The 25,022-nt window shown below is 47.3% G+C and overlaps 1 protein-coding gene across 1 annotated transcript in view; it reads right to left on the minus strand.

The window, feature by feature from the left end:
• Positions 1 to 361: 361 nt before the first annotated feature.
• The window catches only part of LOC149451032 (uncharacterized), a 34,814-nt gene continuing 10,153 nt past the window's right edge, over positions 362 to 25,022 (minus strand). Inside the window, exon 2 of the mRNA XM_089691141.1 lies at positions 362 to 8,351. Within this exon, the coding sequence (XP_089547267.1) occupies positions 7,235 to 8,047 (813 nt within the window). The 5' untranslated portion in view covers positions 8,048 to 8,351 and the 3' untranslated portion in view covers positions 362 to 7,234. The remainder of the gene's footprint in view (positions 8,352 to 25,022) is intronic.

Below are 25,022 nucleotides of genomic sequence, written 5' to 3' on the forward strand. Positions count from 1 at the left end.
GAATATGTGGAATTACACCCCAAAACACATTCTGCTACTTCTCCCCAGTATGAGGACACCCCAAGTGAGCGACTTTCTGGCAGCCTTGCCACATACAGGTCCCAAAATCCAATGACCACCATAAGGAGGCTTAGGCAACCATGTAGTGTAGACTTTGACAGGCTGCAGGCAGCGGGGCTGGACGCTGTACCTGTGCCTACCAGGTGTATTATAATGCCAGCATTGAACCCACAGGGGCCGGACCCCCCATGTACAAGGGACCTAAGAGATACCTTCAGCTTGTGTCTCATTCCACCGGACTCCTAGAACTGGAAGAGGACATTTTTGGGGGATGTGTTGTAGAAGAACCCAGACCACGGTATTGTGCTGTGAAAATATCACCCCACTTTATTCATCATATATATGTGACACTTTAACAACAGAAGGAAAGAGATAGATTGTTTACATTTCAAGGATCTATTTATACCATTTATATCATCTATGCTAAGAAACTGATTAACATATGACACACCCCACATTAAACCAGCCCCGCCCACTTATGTAACCCTCTAAACCTCCAAATCCCTGTAACTTCCCAGAAGACACTTTCATCTTTTATCCATAACAAGCTGATTGGGTACAAGAGAACCCCGAGCCCCTCCTGCTCATTCCCACACAACAAGTCCATGTCACCATCTACAAGGTGAGAGGACCTGCAGGAGAACAAGACCATGACCACCAGGACCATAGACTGACTGAAGCCATGCTCACATTTCTTTCTAATGCTGCTTCTATGGTCTACTCAGATACAGATTTGGCAGATGTACATTCGTGTCTTCAAGGAGCTGATCAAACACGATCTGTGCTTGACTATCTTTTTTGGGGACCAGAGGTGACAGGGGTCTGATAGACCTCTTGTGTTTCTTTAAAGATGATCTGTGACCAGCAATATGTTATCACATGCGAGGCTATTAACCCCCTATATGGCAATAATAAAGTTCAGAAAAGAAAAGTGTAAAGTAACTCACTGTAAATGAAAAAACACACAAAACACATTTTAAAGCCCCCAGTTCCCGTATACATGAGCAATTGCAAGGGTTGGGTGCAGTTATGTAGGAAAACATCAATCACACTACACATTGTACATATCTCTGCACACACCAGAGGGAGAGGAATAACTCTAGGGCCATCATTCATGGTTCACTATATAAACTGATGACTGTAAAGGCTTTTAAAGCGTCACCTATGGACAATTGCTGGTACTGAAGTTTGTCACCATTTCACAAGCACATGACATTTTTAAAGTTTGACATGTTTGGTATCTATATACTTGATGCCAACCTCATCTTTCATATTTCATCAAATTGGGTCATATATTGTGTTTGTCTGCACTGGAATTATCGGTATTGGGTTTTTTTTACTGAAAATATGCATTTCATAGACAGCTGTGCTAATATTGTTTGATAAAAACCACCACCATTTTATTCTCCAGGGTCTCTGCTTTCAGAAAATAAGAAAACGTTTTGGGGGTTTTAAATAATATTCTGGCCTAACAGTGTGAATGTAATCATGTGCATAAACAAGCAAAATCAACTGGCAGCAAAACACACAACAGCAGCAATGTATACAATTATCATCAAATCTATAGTAGCAACTAATGGCCTAAGAAGCAAAGCCACCATATTACTAAACCCATCCAAGAAAATGGATCCCACTTCCCCCCACCCAGGTGACTGTTGGAACTCCTTTACCTTGTGTAGATATCTCCTTCTGAGATCCTCATGATCTAATATAAATGTACAACACTCTCTGACACCAGTTTGTAGACTCTGCATTGATCTTCCGAGAGATAGTCAGCCACCATGCAGTTCTGTGACACCACCTTAGGTGATGGAGCCACTTCTGCTGTCAGCTCAGCTATACCATCAATGGTGTCATTGGTTATCTGATCCATGACTCCAGTACACCGGTTCATCTTACTTATCTTAGGTTAGATTCCCCATCCTGTCTATGAAGGGCTCACTGCATAAAACATCTCCACTCCAGAGAAAATGTTTCTTCTCACTGGAAGGTCAGGGGAGTATTGGGAGAAATTAAGGCTTTCCCTTACAGATATGGGGGAGGAGCAACATGACCTAAAGTACAGCTATGGGTGGAATTGAAGGGAAGCCATTTTAGGGCGCTCCTTCCACACAAAAAGCAATGCATCTGGAAGGACTAGGAATCCATTGGACCAATGGGAATTAAACATTCTGCAATACATTGAGTCACCATGAAATGTTACTGGTCTGTGATTGGCTCTCCTATTGTTAGTGAAGTGAGACTCCCCTTGTCGGTGTCATTAATGGAAAGAAACCATGTGAAATGTTTCCCCCAAATCCAAAAAGGTGACCCTCTTGGGTAGGTAGCCATTCTACAATTCCTAATATGAATCTGTAGTCCCTGCTACTACAGGAAACATGCGGGCGATCATTTACACCTTTTACAGCAGGACAGTAAATATCAGAACACAATTCAAACATCAGACCAACAGCAGGAAGTCTGCTAACTGAATGTGTAATGCAATCTGTCATTAGCATTCCCAGAGTTCCCTCTGCAACATAGTTGTATCAGCTGTTGGTCCTGTCTGTAGATCTGTTATTTTCCCACCTTCTGTAACAGGGTGACAACCCTGATCATTCTGCAGGAACATTACACAGCAGTGTTGTCACCCTGTACAGGGAAGTCTTAGATAGATTATAAGTAAGACACACAACAAGTAAAGCCCAACTTCAGCTAACGCTTCTACAGCAGTTACAGCAACAGGTTCTCTATAAAGTCCAACCCCCATATGAATGACAACTGACAGTTGTGAGCACCCCCAGCAGCGTTATAGGATTTGCCCCAACCCCTCCAACTGCCATTTTTCCCTAAAGACTTGGCCTTCTACAGGAAGTACAAAAAAAAAACCACTCTACTGGGAGGGACAACAAAAAATTAAAACAATAGGAGACTCGGAAAACAAAACCTGCTCTGCTAATGACAGATTTCATTATTAATGTCATTATTGATGTTGCCCATAGTTACACTTTGGTGCCAACGTTGTAATATTTCCAGGGAGAAGAAGTTTTTTTTACAAACTTTACACCAAAAAGAGATGTGTGCACTCAGAGTGATTATTGTGAACCCCAATCAGAGGAATGTCAGTCCCCCGGAAGAAGTGGTAGGAATATGACCGCACACTCAGCACTTTGTAAGTTCAGATCTCTGGCAGTTGTATTGTGTGATTAGTCTATGGAGAGGAGTAATAACTGGAAAGAGAAAACATGGAACAAGGATTTCTGATCTTCACCTGATGGAATCCCATTTGGCAGAACCACATGGAACACAAGTGACCAGCTGGGCTTACGTTTTACTGCTGAATACATCCCCTAAATCAGCAGTAACTCAGTATTGGAAGGCCTGCATCAGCTTGGGATGTTGTTTTCTCACTGAACAGAGACTTCTTTCTAGCTGGTGTCACAGCCGCAGACCTGCCTGAAAGGTTGTCACCCATGAGAGGATATCCTACAACCTCACAAACACCCCCTTTCCTCTCTATGATCACAATCTCATCACCTTCACGGTCTCCTCATCTTCAAACACCTATCCCTCCAATCAGCAATCACCTACAGAAACCTTCACCTTTCCACTCTGCAACTGACCAACTCTATGACAGAATCTCTCCCCTGTCCTGCCCTGGCCACTGCTGTCTACAACAGTTCACTTTCATCCACATTAGACTCACTTGCTCCTCTAACATGAAGCATCAGGCCCCGACCATTACAACCTTGGCAGACTGACAACACCAGAGATCTTAAATGACATAGTCGTGTGCTGGAGCGAATGTGGCGTAAAACCAAATCTCACCAAGCATTCACCCGATATAAATCTGCTTTCTTCACATACAATTCCTCCCTCCATGCTACCAGACAAGCCTACTTTGTCACTCTCATCAATACCTTGTCATCCAGGCCTCGTCGTCTCTTCTCTACTTCTAACTCTCAACTTTCTCCACCCCCACCCAGTACCTCACTCACTGCTCACGAGATTGCAAATCATTTCAAAAACAAGATTGATGCAATTCGTAGGGGCATCTGCACTGCACAGACATCCATCCCACTTAGCATACCTCATACTAAACCTCCCTCAACACTTTCCTCTTTTGACCTTCCTACTACCGAAGAGGTCACTAAGGTTTCTCAGAAGCCCGTCTCACTACCTGCCCCCTGGATCCTGTCCCCTCACAACTACTACGGTCACCCTCTTCTTCCATCCTATGCTCCCTCACTCACATCTTCAATCTCTCCCTCTCTACTGGTGCCTTCCCCTCCCCTCTAAAGCATGCGCACATCATTCCCATACTTAACAAGCCCTCCCTGGACCCACCAACCTGAACAACTTAAGACCCATCTCCCTGCTGCCATTCACCTCTAAACTATTAGAACTCTTAGTCTACAATCGCCTGAGCTCCCACCTCACCGACAACAACCTTCTCGACCCTTTACAGTCTGGAATTCCCTCACTACACTCCACTGAAACTGCCCTACTAAAACTCACTAATGATCTACTAACTGCTAAAACCAATGGCCACTACTCCGTACTAATCCCACCCAATGGCCACTGCTCCGTACTCATCCCAACCAATGGTCACTGCTCCGTACTCATCCCAACCAATGGCCACTGCTCCGTACTCATCCCAACCAATGGCCACTGCTCCGTACTCATCCCAACCAATGGCCACTGCTCCGCACTCATCCCAACCAATGGCCACTGCTCCGCACTCATCCCAACCAATGGCCACTGCTCCGCACTCATCCCAACCAATGGCCACTGCTCCGTACTCATCCCAACCAATGGCCACTGCTCCGTACTCATCCCAACCAATGGCCACTGCTCCGTACTCATCCCAACCAATGGCCACTACTCCTCACTCATCCCAACCAATGGCCACTGCTCCGTACTCATCCCAACCAATGGCCACTCCTCCGTACTTATCCCAACCAATGGCCACTACTCTGTACTCATCCCAACCAATGGTCACTACTCCATATCCTACTACTTGACCTCTCTGCGGCTTTTGATACTGTTGACCAACCCCTCCTCCTCAAAAAACTCCACTCTCTTGGCCTCCAAGACTCTGCTCTCTCCTTGTTCTCCTCCTATCGCAGAGCTCATTGAGCGTTACCTATAACGCTGCCGCCTCCTCTTCACTCCCTCTTTCTGTAGAGGTCCCACAAGGTTCCGTCCTTGGACTCCTACTCTTCTCCATCTACACTTCCTCCTTTGGTCACTTGATAAACTCCCATGGATTTAAGTACCATCTCTATGCTGATGACATACAAATCTATCTTTCTACCCCTCACCTCACCCCTTTAGTCTCCTCTCGCATTACTACCCTACTAAGCGACATATCGGCATGGATGTCACTCCACTTCCTCAAACTCAATCTTTCCAAATCTCTTAGTATTCTCCCTTGCCCGTTTCCCCTCCCCCGACTCCTTCATCAAGATCAATAACTCAGTCATCAGCCCCTTCCCTCATGCCAGGGTTCTAGGTATAATCCTAGACTCCCTTCTGTCCTTTGAGTCCCAAATTCACTGTACAAATCTTGTAGACTTCACCTCCGCAACATCTCCAAGATACAGCTGTTTTTAACCTCGGAAACCACTAAGCAACTTTTTCACTCCATGGTTACATCTCGCCTTGACTATTGTAACTCCCTCCTCATTGTCCGACCTCATTGCAGGCTATCCCCTTTTCAGTCTATCATGAATGCTTCTGCCAGATTCATCTACCCAACTATTCTGTATCAGCCACCCCTCTCTGCCAATCCCTCCACTGGCGTGCATTCAGTGTCCTCCACCCCCCTCTACCAATCCCTCCACTGGCCTCCATTCAGTGTCCTCTGTCCCCCTCTGCCAATCCCTCCACTGGCCTCCACTCAGTGTCCTCCAGCCCCCTCTGCCAATCCCTCCACTGACCTCCGCTCAGTGTCCTCCACCCCTCTCTGCCAATCCCTTCACTGGCTTCCCATTGCTCAAAATAAAATTCAAAACATTAACAATAACATATAAAGCCATTTATAACTCCACCCCAAATTACATCACCAATCTTGTCTCCAAATATCACCCAAACCGATCTCTCCACTCCTTGCACAACCTCCTGCTCTCTAGCTCCCTTCTCTCCTCCTGTGTTAATCTCCAGGACTTCTCCAGAGCTTCCCTCATCCTCTGGAACTCTCTACCCCAATTCATCAGACTATTGCCTACTCTGCTCACTTTTAGGTGATCTCTGAAAACTTATCTCTTCAAGGAAGCCTTTCCTGCCCTCAGCTAATAATGGAATCATATATACTTCCTACCAGTCCATCCCCCACAGTTACTACCTTTTGTACCACTAGCCCCTCCCTCCTAGATTGTAAGCTCTGAAGAGCAGGGCCCTCCTATCCCTCTTGTATTGAACTGTATTGTCTCCCATTATATTGAAAGCGCTGTGCAAACTGTTGCCGCTATATAAATCCTGTATAATAATAATGAGAGGAGATGAAATATGGAAAGAAGGCATTGATAATGGGAGAGGAGATGGAACATGTAATGGGAGGAGTGGCCAAGGTGGGCTTAGATGGAGACCTCAAGCCTGGCTGATGATGTATCAATAGTCAGAAGAACCTGGAATGGACTCTCCCACTGAGGCTTCAGAGACTTGGTAAGATGACAATAGACCCCATCCTAGTCTCTGGTACTGAGGCAGTGTTGGTCATGTATTACCTCAGGATCCAGAAATGAAGAAAATGCTTGGAAACACAACTCAGTTGGTGAATCATGAAAATGCATTGCATGTTCATTCAAAGCTCCATAAAAAAAGATAAAGATGAGAATCATGAGGGAAGCTGTTCAGTTATTGATGCTTATCTTAAAAAAAATTGTCAAAAGATAAAATATTCAAATCCCTTCTAGTTGTGTATTGATGGAGATAAGCACTAAACTCAGTTCATCCAATCATTACATTCCAGTTTGCTCACAGATTTTAGTTTGTTTCTTTTAAAGAAACATTTTATCTTCTCCCTTCTTCTCTAGCTTGTGGGATGACATTGGAGATGTGAAACTTGCTTGTGACATCTGAAACTTCTTTAATATTCCTTTTTTCCAGAATTTAATCTATGCTGAGATTTGTGAATCCTCCGGTGATAGATTAGACCGGCATTAACTGTAAAAGTTTTGTCACATGGAGAGCATTAAAAGGACTTCTCTCCAGTGTGAATCCTCTGGTGTCTGATAAGATCTGACTTCTGTGTAAAAGCTTTATCACATTGAGAACACTGATATGGCTTCTCTCCAGTGTGAATCCTCTGGTGTGTGATAAGACTTGACTTCCCTGTAAAAGCTTTATCACATTCAGAACACTGATAGGGCTTCTCTCCAGTGTGAATCCTCTGGTGTCTGATAAGATCTGACTTTCGTGTAAAAGATTTATCACATTCAGAACACTGATAGGGCTTCTCTCTGGTGTGAATCCTCTGGTGTATGATAAGATCTGACTTCTGAGTAAAAGCTTTATCACATCCAGAACATTGATATGACTTCTCTCCAGTGTGAATCCTCTGGTGTGTGATAAGATGTGACTTCACTGTAAAAGCTTTATCACATTCAGAACACTGATATGACTTCTCGCCAGTGTGAATCATCTGGTGTCTGATAAGATCTGACTTCTGAGTAAAAGCTTTATCACATTCAGAACACTGATATGGCTTTTCTCCAGTGTGAATCGTCTGGTGTCTGATAAGATTTGACTTCTGTGTAAAAGCTTTATCACATTGAGAACACTGATATGGCTTCTCTCCAGTGTGAAAACTCTGGTGACTGATAAGAAGTGATTTCTGTATAAAAGCTTTATCACATTCAGAACACTGATATGGCTTCTCTCCAGTGTGAACTTTTTGGTGTATTATAAGGACTCTCTTGCTTGTAAACGTTTTGCCACATTCAGAACAAGGATATGGCTTCTCTCCCTTGCAAGCCTTTTGGTGTATGATATATTTTCTCTCCATTGTAAAATATACAAACAAGTAGTTTGAAATGACTCCTCTTATGTATACTTGGGTTGGACTTTATTGTAAAGCCATTGTCACTTCCAAAACATTTAAATTACTTTTCTCCTGCTGGATCAATGTGGAAGAGGATCCAAACCATTACTTTTAGAACACAGATATGACTTGTATCCCGTGTGAATCCTCCAGTGAATTGCAGTAAAGACTTTAAGTCAATTAAGACACCCATATGTTTTATTTTCCATGTAAATCAGCTGTATTCATTAAAACCAAAATGTCCCAAAAACTTGGTTCATCAATCCACCTGTAGAGAAAGAAAAAAGATAGAATTGTATATAAAGGGCTACATAAAGTTGCTTTCTATTTTTAATGTTCATTAATAAATATATCTTATGAATAGAAAGAATATGTACAGCATTATCTACAGTATTTTTTTAATCAAATAGATTTTATTAAGAAAGTTTATAAGTGCGCACAGTATTCCCAACATTCAGCCCAGACAATGGAGTCATACATTCTCACGTATAGGCAGTTGTGGCACTGTTACAGATCATACAGAACAATAACTTGCTTTGTCTATGGTGTCACTTTTACCTTTTATAAACAAATGAACAGAGAAAAGAAGAAACAGTCTAGAACAATTCAGCTGTATATGGCAAGTAACTCCCCCAGTACATACATAGATAGCTGACACCGATCAATGAGGCCCGTGTCTGCAGGATCATACCCCAAGTATGTGTCTCCCATGTAGTTACCATTCAGTAGGATACAACTGGGCGTTCTCCTTCTATGGGGCTAAAAGAGCTAAGATTTTAAAAGCCTATGAAGAATTAACTAATAGTGAGCAAGGAGTATCCAGCCAGTTCTGCCAGACATACATCTCCTGCGGGAATTACAATGTTGGAGAGTTCATTTTTCACATGTTAATGTGGAGATCACCTGCTCAATCCACTGTTATCTGCTGGGAGTTTGAGATGATAGCCAAGATCGGGATATTTGTTATGGTCACACAGCCTCACTATTGCTCTGACTTGTAATAGGAGGAGGTGTAAATAATTCCTCCTCTATTGACACCAAGAGGCACACCCGAGGAATATTGAATACCAACATTATAATACTGGTCATATCGTTCCACTTTTTGAATAATTTTGGACATCTCCAAAACATGTATCAAATCCCCGACATCACCGCTACAATTGGGGTCATAAGAGGAAATCGCTCCTATCCTAGCTGATCAATTGAGCTGGAGTCCTGAAAGCTCTATGCAAAAGAAATGACTGAGTTTCTGTGAAGAGGACAGAGAGATGAGAGGTATGGAGGTCACAATCACCTCCCACCACTCTCTTATTTTCTCTGTTTCTCTGTCTGTTTCCCATTTCTTTCTATAAATCTTCGGTAAGAGTCAAAAGACTGGAATAAATATATGAGAGATCATGCCTTTCCCACTGGTGCCATCTGAAGCCCATTAACAAGTGTGAGAGTGATGTGAAATCTGTATCTGATGGAAGTAGCAACCGATGGATGGGATCTAATGTGTCTACTAAGTCCCACCTGGTAAGATGTTGAAGTTGGGCAACTATAAAATAAAGTCTAGCATTTGGTATTGCTAGGCCTCCTTGGTCTTCACCATACTGTAGAGTAGTGAGTTTGATTCTAGCTGACGGCTTCTTTTAAATGAGTTCTCCAAATTGAGAGTCTATACTGGAGAACCACTTACGAGGTGTCCACATGGGAGAATTGTGGAGTATACAGTTGAAACTCGAAAAATTAGAATATCGTGCAAAAGTCCATTTATTTCAGTGCAGCAACTTAAAAGGTGAAACTAATATATGAGATAGACTCATTACATGCAAAGCAAGATAGTTCAAGCCGTGATTTGTCATCATTGTGATGATTATGGCTTACAGCTCATGAAAACCCCAAATCCACAATCTCAGAAAATGAGAATATTGTGAAAAGGTGGAATATTCTCGGCTCAAAGTGTCCCACTCTAATCAGATAATTAAGCCATAACACCTGCAAAGGGTTCCTGAGCCTTTAAATGGTCTCTCAGTCTGGTTCAGTAGGAATCACAATCATGGGAAAGACTGCTTTCCTGACACCATCACTGACACCCTCCATAAGGAGGGAAAGCCTCAAAAGGTAATTGCAGAAGAAGTTGGATGTTCCCAAAGTGCTGTATCAAAGCACATTAATAGAAAGTTATGTGGAAGGGAAAAGTGTGGAAGAAAAAGGTGCACAAGCAGCAGGGATGACCGCAGCCTGGAGAGGATTGTCAGGAAAAGGCCATTCAAAAGTGTTGGGGACTTTCACAAGGAGTGGACTGAGGCTGGAGTCAGTGCATCAAGAGCTACCACACAGACGGATCCTGGACATGGGCTTTAAATGTCGTATTCCTCTTGTCAAGCCACTCCTGAACAACAAAACATCAGAAGCGTTTTACCTGGGCTAAAGAAAAACAGACCTGGTCTGTTGCTCAGTGGTCCAAATCCTCTTTTCTGATGAAACAACTTTTGCATGTCACAGTGGGAGTATAGATTTAGTACTTCAGCCTGTATGCAGATATCAGTGGCAGACGAGTGGGTGACCTGTCCGCCTCACTGAAAATTCAAACTGATAGTGTAGGTTCTTCCAATTGGGAAAACCCCCATAAGGGATAAAGAGCTAATGAGAGGAAAGGTGAAAAGGAAGAGAGCAATGGAGAGATAAGAGCAAGAGTAGTGAAGAAAGGGGTACAGATAAGGGGGGGGGAGAGGAGGTCCCCAGGGGGGAGGGTGTGTGCCTGTATAGAGTAGCAACTGAGTAGTGGGTTACCTAATGGACTCAGGACTACAAAGAGGGTTAAGTTTCATCAGAGTTTGAGGGTAGGAAATGGTCAACCCATGGTTGCCATAGTTGTTCATTTTTATGCACTCTGTCTAATAGGACGGCTTCTACTTTGACTCGAGTGGCACTATTCTTAGTTTCAGTGGTATTGAGGTGGGGGGATTTCCAGGCCTTCGCTATGGTTTGCTAAGCCATGGTGGTGACCTACAGGAGTAGTTTAAATTGCCAGTGTGTCACTTCTTGGGCCTTATGCAAGTAAAGGAATGGACGCTGGTCAACTGACCCCAGTACAGTGTTGAGGAATGGCCTCAGCTGCCATTCTAGCCACGCCCTATGATGCATTTCATCGCACCCACTAGGGCTTGGTCGCACTGCATCCATCCCTTTACTTGTATTGGCTGACACTGGAATTGCTCTGACTCATGCTCCCTTCTTCTCACTTGCCGGTGGGGTGATCCCTTTCCTTCCATCCATAGCTTGGAGCCACATCATAAGGTATACTTCTTGGGGCTTGTTATTAAATGAGGCAGTGGCCGGATGGATATATATATTGTAACTTCTTCATAAAGAACTGTAGGCATATGGAATATTTTGCACCAATACGTTTGAACAACTGGGCAGGTCCACCAAATGTGGATACCTGCTTCAGAGCAGCCACGAAAACAAGTCAGGGATTAGTGATGAATTTAGCGATCCAGGCAGGGACCAGGTACCAGTGCATGAGAGTGCTGTGGTTAATCACCATAGCAACTATATTTTGGGAGGAGGAGTTTGCAGCAGACCATATGTCTGCCCAATCGCTTTCAAATGAAGATTTAAATCCCATTCCCACTTGGATGTATATGGTACAGAAGTGTAAGGTGGTGGAGCTGGTAACTGTGCATATAAGGTGGAAATCAAAAGTCTGGCATGGGGGGTCACATTTACATATGTGTCCAAACCTAGTCATGTCTAGGACAGAGGTGTTCATGTGTAAGTGGGAGGAATAAAAGTGATTGATCTGAAGATATCTAAAAATTTCAGATGTAGAGATTTTGTTGGAGTCACATAGGGTTTGGAAGGGTATAAAGGAGTCTGGTGTTGAACTAGACTAGCTCTAGGACAAGTATGAAAAGAAGATGGAGGCATCCATGCCGGATAAAAGCCTGGATTGAGGAGGTATGCCATGAGTGGGTTATGAGGTGACTGTAAGGTGTATCAGAACTTTAGACTGTCCCAGATAGATGGGTAGTGTTGAGTAATTGGGTGTTGGAGTGAGCGATGGTCTCTTGGGTGTAGCCATAGTAAATTGGCAACTCATGAGGGGTTACAATCTACTGACTCTATAGTGACCCATAGGAGGGGGTCACTTTTACTGTGTGATATTTAGGGAGTTGAGCAAGATGTGCACTCAATGGGAGATTGCAAGGGGGGTGGCAGTGCTCAGTATGGGAAATAGCAAGGAGAGGGCCCAAAATAATTGTAGTCCAGCCCCAGGGGCAAAGTTAAAGTCTCTACAGCTGTTTGTAATCCAAACAGGGAGGAGGAGAGAGAGTACAAGAACAGTTCAGGGAAAACAGGGGAGCATACACTCACAGATCTGACAGGGGTGCCCGGGTCCACAGGGGAGCAAGGCAGTATGACATCAGGTACTTGCCCTGAAAGCGGAGTATGCGTGGCATAGTTCGTGGTAATAATCCCCCCCGAGTCCTAGATGCCTGCAGAGGGCAGCTGGTGTAGTTCTCCCCTTTAGCTTGGGGCTTGCAGAGTGGCAGCTTGTGGAGGTTTCCCCCTTCTCTGGGGTTTGCGGTAGGCAGCTGGTGTGATTCTCCCCCTTAGCTTGGGACTTGCAGTGGGCAGCTTGTGTGGTTCTCCCCCTTATCCTTGGGGCTTGCAGAGTGGCAGCTTGCGGAGGTTTCCCCCTTCTCTGGGGCTTGCGATGGGTAGCTGGCGTGGTTCTCCCCCGTAGCTTTGGGGAGTGTAGAGAGGCAGCTTGCGGAGGCTCCCCTTATCCTTGGGGGGTCTATGCAGAGTGGCCACAATGGTCCTGCCTCATCTGGGATCCCTCGGTGGCTTGGCAGTGAAATGAATGACCAGGAAGAGCCCGGCCTCAGTCTCTTAAACCGATGCAGGTCGCTTCCCGGTCGTCCTGGCAGTGGTGGGCGGTGAGACTTGTTGCTCGGCAATGAGGCACGCCCCCTGGACACGGGTCGTGCTCTCGTGATCAAGGCCTTTGTCCGGTGGCATCCGCAAGCGCAGGAACTCCCCATGCATGCAGTGCGGATGCCGGGATCGTGCGGCGTCATTCTGATACCGAGGTCCAGAACCTCTCCGCAGGGAGGTGTGAACTCACTCTCTTTTCCCCTAAGGCCTCGCAGGATGGGGAGAAGATAGTGGCGGAGGTAAGAGGAGCCACACCTCTTGTCCTGCACGGCTCTGCTTCAAAGACCCGCGGCAGGACGGGAGGCAGCAGGGGGGAAGGTCATCCTGACAGGAGGGAAACAACTACTGAAATGGGAGCTGAGCTTTACTAATTAAATTGCAATGTGCTAAGGGAATTGGGGGAAACTGGCTAATGAAATTGGGAATGGAATGCACTTTGAGGGGCTGAAATGTACTATATTTGGGAGGGAGATATAACAGATTTGGGCACCCTGGCAGCACCTATATTGTGACATTATATATATATATATATATGTATATGTAGGACCCAATAAAGGTATAATATTTTGGGCAGAATTGTCATTTTTTACAACCGTGATACAACCGATCCAAGAGAGGGGTAGTTTGGACCAGGAGGTCATAAGATTAGTAAGGTGTGTTAACATAGGAGGGTAGTTAGCAGAATGTAGAATATTGAGGTCTGCCATCAGCTTGGGTCCTTGTCACGGTGTGCCAGGCTTGCTCTTCTCCCTCACTGCAGCTTCCTCACCTCTCCCCCCTCTCATCCTGTGAGAGGTGGGAATCAGTGTCACGTGCGCCCGGCTCACTCTCTTTCCACTCGCCGCACACAGCCGTGAAGCAGGATGAGGGGAGGGGACCACTGAGACCCCGCCTCGCCAGGAAACCTCGGCGGGGGGCCGCTGGGAGGTCTCTGTGTGCCCCCGGCAGGTGCAGGGCTTCCTGCGCTCGGCAACCCGCCAGAGACAAAATCCGCACTCCCTGCGCATGGCTGGAGTGAGGGGGGCATGCCTCGTTACCCCAGCAATGCGGCGCTGGGCCGGCTGTTGCAACGAGGAAGTGTTGTGCGCGGCTTTTAAAAATGCCAGCGTGAGACCAGGCTTGCTCTCTCTCTCCCTTCCTCCTAATGCCGTCCAGCCGCTCTCCCTTGGCCCGCCGCCACTGCTGTCTTGGGAGGTCAGGGTGGGGACCGGGCCTTCGCAGGCATCCCCGATGAGCGCTCTGCATGAGCCCCCCTGTTCTAAGGTCAGACACCGCAGCCATGCTACCCCCACTGCTGTTCCTGGCCGCTGCGATGGCCCCTGCTGCTGATCGCCGGGCCCCTGGAGGAGCTGGCCACTGTGAGGGCTCCTGCTGCTGACGATCGCTGCTGTCCCTTGAGAAGCTGACCACTGTGAGGGCCGCCGTCCATTGCTGAGGGTCCCTGTAAGCTGCCTGCTGTCGAGCGTCCTCAAGTCGCCTACCTCCCTGAGAGCTGCCTGCTGCTGAGCGTCTGCAAGTCGCCTACAGTGAGTGTCCCTTGAAACCATGAACTGCCCTTGGTGTGCGCACAGACTACCCGTGTCCTGAACTGTCCCTGTTGTGCGTACAGACTACCCATGTCCTGAACTGTCCCTGTTGTGCGCACCGACCTCCCCCGTGTCCTGAACTGTCCCTGTTGTGCGCACAGACTGTGTCCTGAACTGTCCCTGTTGCGCGCACAGACTACCCGTGTCCTGAACTGTCCGTTGTGCGCACTGACCCCCTCCGTGTCCTGAACGGTCCCTGTTGTGCGCACCGACCTTCCCCATGTCCTGAACGCACCGATGACCCTAGAAAGCTGGGTGGGAGCTGTGCTAGGCCAGACTCCACAGCTAGTGTCCCGCTGAGTCCCCGTGAGCCCACTTACTGTGGGTGTCCCTACGAGCCGCGTGTCGCGAAGTGCCATGAACTGTTCTGATTGTCTTTCAGAGTTCAATAAAGTTTTGTGTGTTCCCCATCTTCTTCATGTGTTTTGTCCTGCCTACGCTTCCGTTACAGTCCTAAATCAGGAATATATTGACTGGACCAAGAGAAGGGTGGAGGACGTTGTAGATGTGACACAGTTAAGGAGGGTAGAGAGATATTAAGAGCTGTAGACTTTTTGGGATTCACAACCAGGTCCGAAATCGCTGCAAATTGGTCCAGGCATTGGAGAAGGTTGGATGCTGAGATGAAAGGAGAAGACATGAAGAGGAGATTGTCATCAGAGAAAAAGCATAACTTATGATGATGACCACCAAGTTCTAATACTTTAATATTTGTGTTAGTTCTTATCAGCTGTGCTAAAGGTTCATTCGCTAGAAAAGGAGGGGGGGGGGCAGTCTTGCCTCATTCCACTTTGTATGGAAAAAAAGTCTGACTTGTAACCCACGTACCTCAAGTAAGCCCTTGGGGAGGTGTAAAGGGGTGATATCCATTGGAGTCAAAGGCTTTTTTTATGTCTAAGGAAAGGAAACAGCCGGGTATGCGGCGTATGCAAGCTGCATGTTCTAGCAAAATCACTCTGTGGTCTCGGCTTGGCAGAGGGGGGTTAAAACCCATCTGATCCTTGTGTATCAAGGTGCCTATGATGGAGTTCAGCCATGCAGATAGGATTTTTCTAGGATTTTAACATCCAAGTTAAGAAGGGAGATTGGTGTGTAATGAAGCCATGTGGTGTGATCTGATTGGGGTTCAGGTAGCATAGAAATGACTGCTGTTAGGGAGTCTGAGCAGAAAGAATAACCTTTGAGTAAGGCATTAAATGCATTAACCAATAAAGGTGGAAGGAGGTTAGTAAATATTTGGAATATAGGGCTGTAAGCTGTCTGGGCCAGGCTGCTTATTAGACTTTAGGGACTTGATGGAGTTCGGGACCTCAAGTTCTGAAATAGGTGTTTCCAGGGAAGAACATTGAGAAGCTGAGAGTGTTGGTAGAGATAGGCTTGAGAAAAGTCCAGTGGCCTGCGATTCATCATAGGAGCCGGTCTCAGAGTATAATTCTGCTAGATGTTTGTGGAAGACCTGTAATATTTTATTAGGATGGCTGGTGTGTGAAGTTTTTGTAATCTTTAAATGGACAAGTCTGTGTGTGTGGTCTGAGGTTCACAGTGCCAGGGCTAGAAAAGTGTCAGGTTTGTTTGCGTTCATATAATGTTCATGCCTGGATTGGCGTAGAACTTTTTCATCTGATTCTGTCAAGAAAACATCTATTTCTAGCCTGGTCTTGTCCAGGACAATCTATGAGAAGGTGAGGGGTCTGATTGGAAGGCTTTGTTGGCCTGATGAAATGAGGTTTCTAAGCGGTGATGGATTGCTCGCTGTCCTTTCTTGAGATGTGAGGCTTGGCTGATACAGGCTCCTCTAATTACAGACTTATGGGCTTCCCAAAAGGTCAGGAGAGAGAGGTCATCAGTTGTGTTATGTGTCAGGTATTCTTTGATGGCTAGTTCAATGTCCAGTCTGTGGGATGGGTGGGCCATTTAGACTCCATGTACTGCTAGTTTGTTGGGGTACTAAGGAAGAGAGGGTCAAGAAGACAGCTTTGTGACCAGTCCAGGGGTAAGGTATGATGGTTCAGGATAGGAAGGCTGGGGACATACCTCTAGTCAGAAATATATGGTCAATGTGGGAGAAAGATTTATGTGGATATGAGTAGTATGTATAGTGTCTTCTAGCTGGGTTAGCTTCTTGCCATGTGTCTATGAGAGAGCGTTGTTGGAGTTGTTGCTGGAAGGAGGATGTGGATGGATAAGAGGTTATGGGGGATTTGTCTAAAAAGGGATAAACTAGCTGGCTGGAATTGCCACATAGTAAACGTGTACCTAATTTATGGGAATCTATTACTTGTAGCAAATGGGAGTTAGGCAGGACTGCATAGACAGATGCACCGGAGCACCTGCCACTGCAGAGGCAACTTCAGAACCTTTGTGCCACACCAATGAGAGGCTTGGGCAGGCACAAAATATATGCACTAGAGTACCTGCAAGGTCACAGCCCCGGAAACAAAGGTGGGACGTCCCTGGATACATGGCGTGTAGTCTAGATGGGGTATGATACCATCTGGTTATTACTTTGAGGGCCGTCTCACGGACAGAAAGAGATCTAGAGCTCTTACACACATTATCCACCATGGAATCCCAATCCTCATCAGAAAAAGTGACATCACTATCAGCCTCCCATTTCTGTCTATAAAGAGGGGGTGAGGGAAAGGAACCAAAAATTGGCGATACAAATCTGAAATAAAACCCCTGCCCCTAGGAGAGTCACGGCTAATACATTCAAAAAATGAAATCGGAGATGAAGGTGTAAGACCAAAATGTGAATTAAACAAATGTCTAATCTGTCGATAATGATAATATTCACGAAGCGGAATATCAAAAAGTATGCATAGCATCTCAAAAGTGATACAAGATCCTCCTCTCTGAAAGTCAGATGACCTAATAAAGGACCTATCATACCACCAACAGAATACCTGTGAAGATGAGAATGCTGTAATAAAATTTGGGTCACCAAAAAATGATGAACCTGGTGAGACAGAGGAGACAAGATTCAATTTAAGTTTATAACGGGACCAAAACATCAATGATTGGGCAACAATGGAATTATAGAGCAATAACGAGCGGGGGGGGAATTCTGGACCATAATACACATGGTAAATAGAAAGGATGTATAGACTGAGATTCAAATCTGATCCATGAGACCTGGGAAGTAATAGTCACCCATTGTGATAGCTGTGCGAAACGGGCTGACAGGTAGTAAAGCCAGAAATTGGGGAGACCTAGGCCTCCCACCCATTGCGACCGGTAGAGGACCGATGAAGTAAAACGGGGGCGTTTGTTACGCCAAATAAAATTATTAATAATCCGTTGAAAGCGATCTAAGAACATTTTTGAGACAGGGATTGGGAGTGATCTAAATAAAGTAATTTAGGAAAGACATTCATTGTTACTGCCGTGACTCTGCCAAGAATGAGATAGGGGATCCATGCCAGATCTTCAATAGAGGTGAGAGGCGTGACACACATGGTGGCCAATTAGCAGCAAATAATTTTGAGTATCTGGGGGTGAGGTTTATACCTAGGTATGAAATCTGATCTGTGGCCCAACGAAATGGAAAAGAATTGCGGAGAGATGCACCCAGGGAATCAGGAACATTAATAGGCAGAACTACTGATTTAGTAAAATTTACAGTAAGACCTGATACTGTTACAAAGTCATTCAATAATGAGCAGAAGTCAGGCAATGACACCAACAGTTTAGTAAGGAAAAGCATAACATCATCTGCATACATACAAATTGTGAAATGTGAACCAATAATGGGGAACCAGAAATGTCTGAGTGTGATTATTGCAATTGCCAAGGGTTCCAAAACAAGCGCCAATAATAAGGGTGAAAGAGGACAACCCTGACGGGTACCTCCGCCTAGTGTACAAAATACAGAATTGCAGCCTGGAAGTCTTATTCTTGTTTTGGGGGGAGTCATACAAAGCATGTACACCAGACAGAAATTCATCACTAAAGCCCATCTTCTGCAGTAATGAAAACAAGTATGGCCAGAGGACACTATCAAAGGCCTTGTTAATGTCCCGGCTCAGCAACAAAACTTCTTTAGAATGCAAATTGACATCCTGAATAACATTTAATGTGAGAGGAATATTGTCCGTGATAAGTCTGCCTGGGATAAATCCGATTGGTCCGGTGAGACCAAAGAGGAGATAATGGGGCCAACCTATCTGCCAGAATGTGGCTAAATATTTTCAGATCATTGTTCATCACTGAGATTGGTCTATAGTTTTGAGGCAAATGATGGTCTTTCAGGGGTTTAGGTAATAGAGACAGGTTAGCCAAGAGTATCTCCTCAGGAAACCTACCGCCCTGCAAAACATCATTGAATAATGACATCAAAGAGGGAGCCAATGTAGGAGGAAAATGTTTATAATAACTGGCCGTGAACCCATCAGGGCCGGTTCTGTGGAAGTTCTGAGTGCGCTAATCACACAGGATATTTCCTTCAAAGTGCATGGGGCATTGGGAGAGGATATCTGAGAGGGTGTGAGAACAGGGAGGGGTATAGAATCAAGCCATGAGCCATTTGAGGAAGCAGAAGTTGGTTGCGGGCGAGCTAACAGGGTGGAATAAAAATTTTCAAAAATACCCAGGACTTCACGAGGAAGAGAGGAGATACTGCCGGATTTAGTACGTAACTTGTAGATATGTGGGGGTCATATTGAAAGGTTTAATTTCTGTGCCAACATAGTAGACGCTGAATTACTATGTAATAAAAAGGAGGCCTTCGACCAGCGTAGAGCTTTTTTAGTTTTCTGGGAAAGTAAAGTATTCAGTTCTAGACACTTTTGCGATATCATGGTTTTGTTTTGGAGAGATGGATTGCCATCATGAGCCCTATAATGTGCTTCTAATTCTCGGGTAAGTTTCTGAATTTGTTTCCACCGCTCTCTATTTCTAGAAGAAGCCATAGAAATAAGGTGGCCTCGCAGGAACGCCTTATGGGCTACCCACAAGATGGCCGGGGAGATATCAGGAGTTGTGTTTGACTGAAAGTATTCTTGAATGGAAGTAACTACGTCATGGCGGGTGTTAGTATCCATAAGCATAGAGTCGTTAAGTCTCCTGGAGTAGGGAGTAGGGGCTAGACCTATAAAAGTGATAGACAGCGCGATAATATTATGATTAGAGATGAGCGAAATATTCAAAAATTCGATTCGACTGATTCGGCGAATTCGTGGAAAATATTCGATTCGAGTCGAATATATTCGCTGTGAATTTAACTTAAAAAAGGGTGTTTCTAGGCTTCAGAGAGACTTAATATTAGTGCAGAACACTGTACCTTTAATTTAAATGCCCTTGGAGTCTGCTGGGGAAGAGAAATAATACTGTCAGTCAGTATGACATGCAGATGAGTGCCGTCGATCTTAGAATCACTGCACACTTCACTCATTTGGCCAGTCACGGGGCCAAAACCAGTGTTTGGAGCCACAGTGTGGCGGTGGAGGCAGCAGCAATGGGAGGCCATACAGCAACCTATGACAAAATGGAAACCAGCAGGAGTGTGAGGAGACCTCAAAGTGGCACATGGCAGAGTGGGAGCAATGGGAGGCGGTACAGGGACCCATGTCACACTGTGGACCCAGCAGCAGCGTGACGAGGCGGTACGGGGGCCCATGGCAGATTTGGGGCCTGGCAGCACCTATGGGAGGCCTGTAATCTGCCAGCAACCTATGACAAAATGGAAACCAGCAGGAGTGTGAGGAGACCTGAAAGGGGCACATGGCAGAGTGTGGCGATGGAGACAGCAGCAATGGGAGGCCGTACAGGGACCCATGAGAGACTCTGGACCTGGCAGCAGCATGAGGAGGCGGTATATAGGGGCCCATGGCAGATTAGGGGCCTGGCAGCAGCTATAGGAGGCCCGTAATCTGCCAGCACTCTATGACAAAAAATGGAACACACCAGCAGTGTGAGGAGACCTGAAAGTGGCACATGGCAGAGTGTGGCGATGGAGACAGCAGCAATGGGAGGCCGTACAGGGACCCATGAGAGACTCTGGACTTGGCAGCAGCATGAGGAGGCGGTATAGGGGCCCATGGCAGATTAGGGGCCTGGCAGCAGCTATGGGAGGCCCGTAATCTGCCAGCACCCTATGACAAAAAATGGAACACACCAGCAGTGTGAGGAGACCTGAAAGTGGCACATGTTTGGGGCATGATTCATGGCGGATTTAGTCAGTTGTGTCAGGAACTGGTGGTTTGAAATCCAGACTAATCCACGCCTGATTCATTTTCACAAACGTGAGTCTCTCCACACTTTGGGTGGACAGTCGTGTCCTCCGCGGAGTTGCAATACCTCCTGCCGCACTAAACACGCGCTCCGATGCCACGCTACTGGCCGGGCATGACAGCCTTTCAAGGGCAAATTCAGCTAGTTGGGGCCAAAGGTCAAGTTTCGTTGCCCAGTAGTCAAGGGGATTGTCTACCTCGGTTGGCAGGGTGCTGTCCAAGTAGGCCTAAGCCTGTTGTTTGAGGTCCTGCTCCAGGTCCACCTGATGCTGCTGCTGCTGCTGCTGGTTATTAGTTTCCTCACTGCGCTGGTGAAGAAAGCTACTCATCATCGACTGCAGACTGAGGCAGCTGCTGCTGATGGAGCTGCCACTGCTCCTACCACCCCACCCCTCCCCTGCTGCCATGGCAGCGTAACGCGAGCGCACAGGGCCCACAGTGTCTGAGGATGGATGTTGGCGCAGACAGGCAGAGACCAGCTGACTACATAGGTGGTTTTTATAGTACGTTATTTTGGCCTCCCTCTCAGCAGGTGTGAAAAAGGCCACCATTTTTGAACGGTAGCGAGGGTCCAACAAGGTGGACAGCCAAAAGTCATCCCTCTGTCTGATGGTTATTATTCGGCTGTCGGTACGCAAGCAAGCGAGCATGCTATGGGCCATTTGTGCCAAGGAATGCGAGGGACTCCCTGCCTCCATCTCCACAGCATACTGCCACGGTGCGTCTGGGTCCTCTGTCTCCTCTTCCTCCTCCTCTACCAGATGCTCCTGCTCCTCCACTCCTGTCCGCTGAGTGGAAAAACCACCCATTTCACTCAATAATTCCTGAGCACCAATGTCCTCCTCTACCTCCTCCTCTTCTTCCTGTCCTGCCCCCCCAGGGGTCATGTGGCGTTGAGATCTGTGCGCCACGTCTACCGCACCCTGACCAGCCATTGTTAACAGCATTTGTTCCAGGACGTGCAACAGAGGAATGACGTCGTTCATCCCATAGTCCTGCCGACTCACGAATAGCGTGGCCTCCTCAAAGGGCCTGAGCAAGCGCAGGTGTCACGCATGAGCTGCCAATGGCTGACATCTAAGTTACACAGGGAGTACCTTTATCCGCTTTTAACATCAGGAAATCTGTGATGGCCTTTCGCTGTTCGTAAAGGCGGTCTAACATATGTAGGGTTGAATTCCACCTTGTTGCAACGTCACAGCATGAGGAGTCGGTACGGGGGCCCATGGCAGATTACGGGCCTGGCAGCAGCAATGGGAGGCCCGTAATCTGCCCGCACCCTATGTCAAAAAATTCAACACACCAGCAGTGTGTGAGGAGACCTGAAAGTGGCACATGGCAGAGTGTGGCGATGGAGACAGCAGCAATGGGAGGCCGTACAGGGACCCATGAGAGACTCTGGACCTGGCAGCAGCATGAGGAGGCGGTATAGGGGCCCATGGCAGATTAGGGGCCTGGCAGCAGCTATAGGAGGCCCGTAATCTGCCAGCACCCTATGTCAAAAAATTGAACACACCAGCAGTGTGAGGAGACCTGAAAGTGGCACATGGCATGAGGCACTGTGGACCTGGCAGCAGCATGAGGAGGCGGTACAGGGGCCCATGGCAGATTAGGGGCCTGGCAGCAGCTATAGGAGGCCCGTAATCTGCCAGCACCCTATGACAAAAAATGGAACACACCAGCAGTGTGAGGAGACCTGAAAGTGGCACATGGCAGAGTGTGGCGATGGAGACAGCAGCAATGGGAGGCTGTACAGGGACCCATGAGACACTCTGGACCTGGCAGCAGCATGAGGAGGCGGTACAGGGGCCCATGGCAGATTAGGGGCCTGGCAGCAGCAATGGGAGGCCCGTAATCTGCCAGCACCCTATGACAAAAAATGGAACACACCAGCAGTGTGTGAGGAGACCTGAAAGTGGCACATGGCAGAGTGTGGCGATGGAGACAGCAGCAATGGGAGGCCGTACAGGGACCCATGAGAGACTCTGGACCTGGCAGCAGCATGAGGAGGCGGTACAGGGGCCCATGGCAGATTAGGGGCCTGGCAGCAGCAATGGGAGGCCCGTAATCTGCCAGCACCCTATGACAAAAAATGGAACCCACCAGCAGTGTGAGGAGACCTGAAAGTGGCACATGGCAGAGTGTGGCGATGGAGACAGCAGCAATGGGAGGCCGTACAGGGACCCATGAGAGACACTGGACCTGGCAGCAGCATGAGGAGGTGGTACGGGGGCCCATGGCAGATTACAGGCCTGGCAGCAGCAATGGGAGGCCCGTAATCTGCCAGCACCCTATGACAAAAAATGGAACCCACCAGCAGTGTGAGGAGACCTGAAAGTGGCACATGGCAGAGTGTGGCGATGGAGACAGCAGCAATGGGAGGCCGTACAGGGACCCATGAGAGACTCTGGACCTGGCAGCAGCATGAGGAGGCGGTACAGGGGCCCATGGCAGATTACGGGCCTGGCAGCAGCAATGGGAGGCCCGTAATCTGCCAGTACCCTATGACAAAAAATGGAACACACCAGCAGTGTGAGGAGACCTGAAAGTGGCACATGTTTGGGGCATGATTCATGGCGGATTTAGTCAGTTGTGTCAGGAACTGGTGGTTTGAAATCCAGACTAATCCACGCCTGATTCATTTTCACAAACGTGAGTCTCTCCACACTTTGGGTGGACAGTCGTGTCCTCCGCGGAGTTACAATACCTCCTGCCGCACTAAACACGCGCTCCGATGCCACGCTACTGGCCGGGCATGACAGCCTTTCAAGGGCAAATTCAGCTAGTTGGGGCCAAAGGTCAAGTTTCGTTGCCCAATAGTCAAGGGGATTGTCTACCTCGGTTGGCAGGGTGCTGTCCAAGTAGGCCCAAGCCTGTTGTTTGAGGTCCTGCTCCAGGTCCACCTGATGCTGCTGCTGCTGCGGCTGGTTAGTAGTTTCCTCACTGCGCTGGTGAAGAAAGCTACTCATCATCGACTGCAGACTGAGTCAGCCGCTGATGGTGGAGCTGCCACTGCTCCTACCACCCCACCCCTCCTTTGCTGCCATGGCAGCGGAACGCGAGCGCACAGGGCCCACAGTGTCTGAGGATGGACGTTGGCGCACAAAGGCAGAGACCAACTGACTACATAGGTGGTTTTTATAGTACGTTATTTTGGCCTCCCTCTCAGCAGGTGTGAAAAAGGCCACCATTTTTGAACGGTAGCGAGGGTCCAACAAGGTGGACAGCCAAAAGTCATCCCTCTGTCTGATGGTTCTTATTCGGCAGTCGCTACGCAAGCAAGCGAGCATGCTATGGGCCATTTGTGCCAAGGAATGCGAGGGACTCCCTGCCTCCATCTCCACAGCATACTGCCACGGTGCGTCTGGGTCCTCTGTCTCCTCCTCCTCTACCAGATGCTCCTGCTCCTCCACTCCTGTCCGCTGAGTGGAAAAACCACCCATTTCACTCAATAATTCCTGAGCACCAATGTCCTCCTCTACCTCCTCCTCTTCTTCCTGTCCTGCCCCCACAGGGGTCATGTGGCGTTGAGATCTGTGCGCCACGTCTACCGCACCCTGACCAGCCATTGTTAACAGCATTTGTTCCAGGACGTGCAACAGAGGAATGACGTCGTTCATCCCATAGTCCTGCCGACTCACGAATAGCGTGGCCTCCTCAAAGGGCCTGAGCAAGCGGCAGGTGTCACGCATGAGCTGCCAATGGCTGACATCGAAGTTACACAGGGGAGTACCTTTATCCGCTTGTAACATCAGGAAATCGGTGATGGCCTTTCGCTGCTCGTAAAGGCGGTCTACCATGTGTAGGGTTGAATTCCACCTTGTTGCAACGTCGCAGATCAGGCGATGCTGTGGAATTCCGTTCTGCCGCTGCAGCTCAAGGAGGGTGTGCTTTGCGGTGTAGGAATGGCTGAAATGCATGCAAGGTTTACGTGACATTTTAAGGATGTCTTGCAGTGGGATGGTGGATTTTAGGAACTGCTTGACAACCAGATTGAACACGTGAGCCATGCATGGCGCATGGCACAACCTTCCTTGACGCAGAGCAGACACCATGTTCTTTCCGTTGTCGGTCAACATGGTTCCGATTTTCAGTTTGCGCGGAGACAGCCATCTGTCGATTTCTCTGTTCATTACACTGAGAAGTTCCTCCCCTGTGTGACTACGTTCGCCTGGACCTGGCAGCAGCATG

This window comes from Staurois parvus, unplaced genomic scaffold (genome assembly GCF_062004578.1).
Source record: "Staurois parvus isolate SC_StPar_1 unplaced genomic scaffold, SC_StPar_1.0 ptg000551l, whole genome shotgun sequence".
Classification (NCBI taxonomy): domain Eukaryota; kingdom Metazoa; phylum Chordata; class Amphibia; order Anura; family Ranidae; genus Staurois; species Staurois parvus.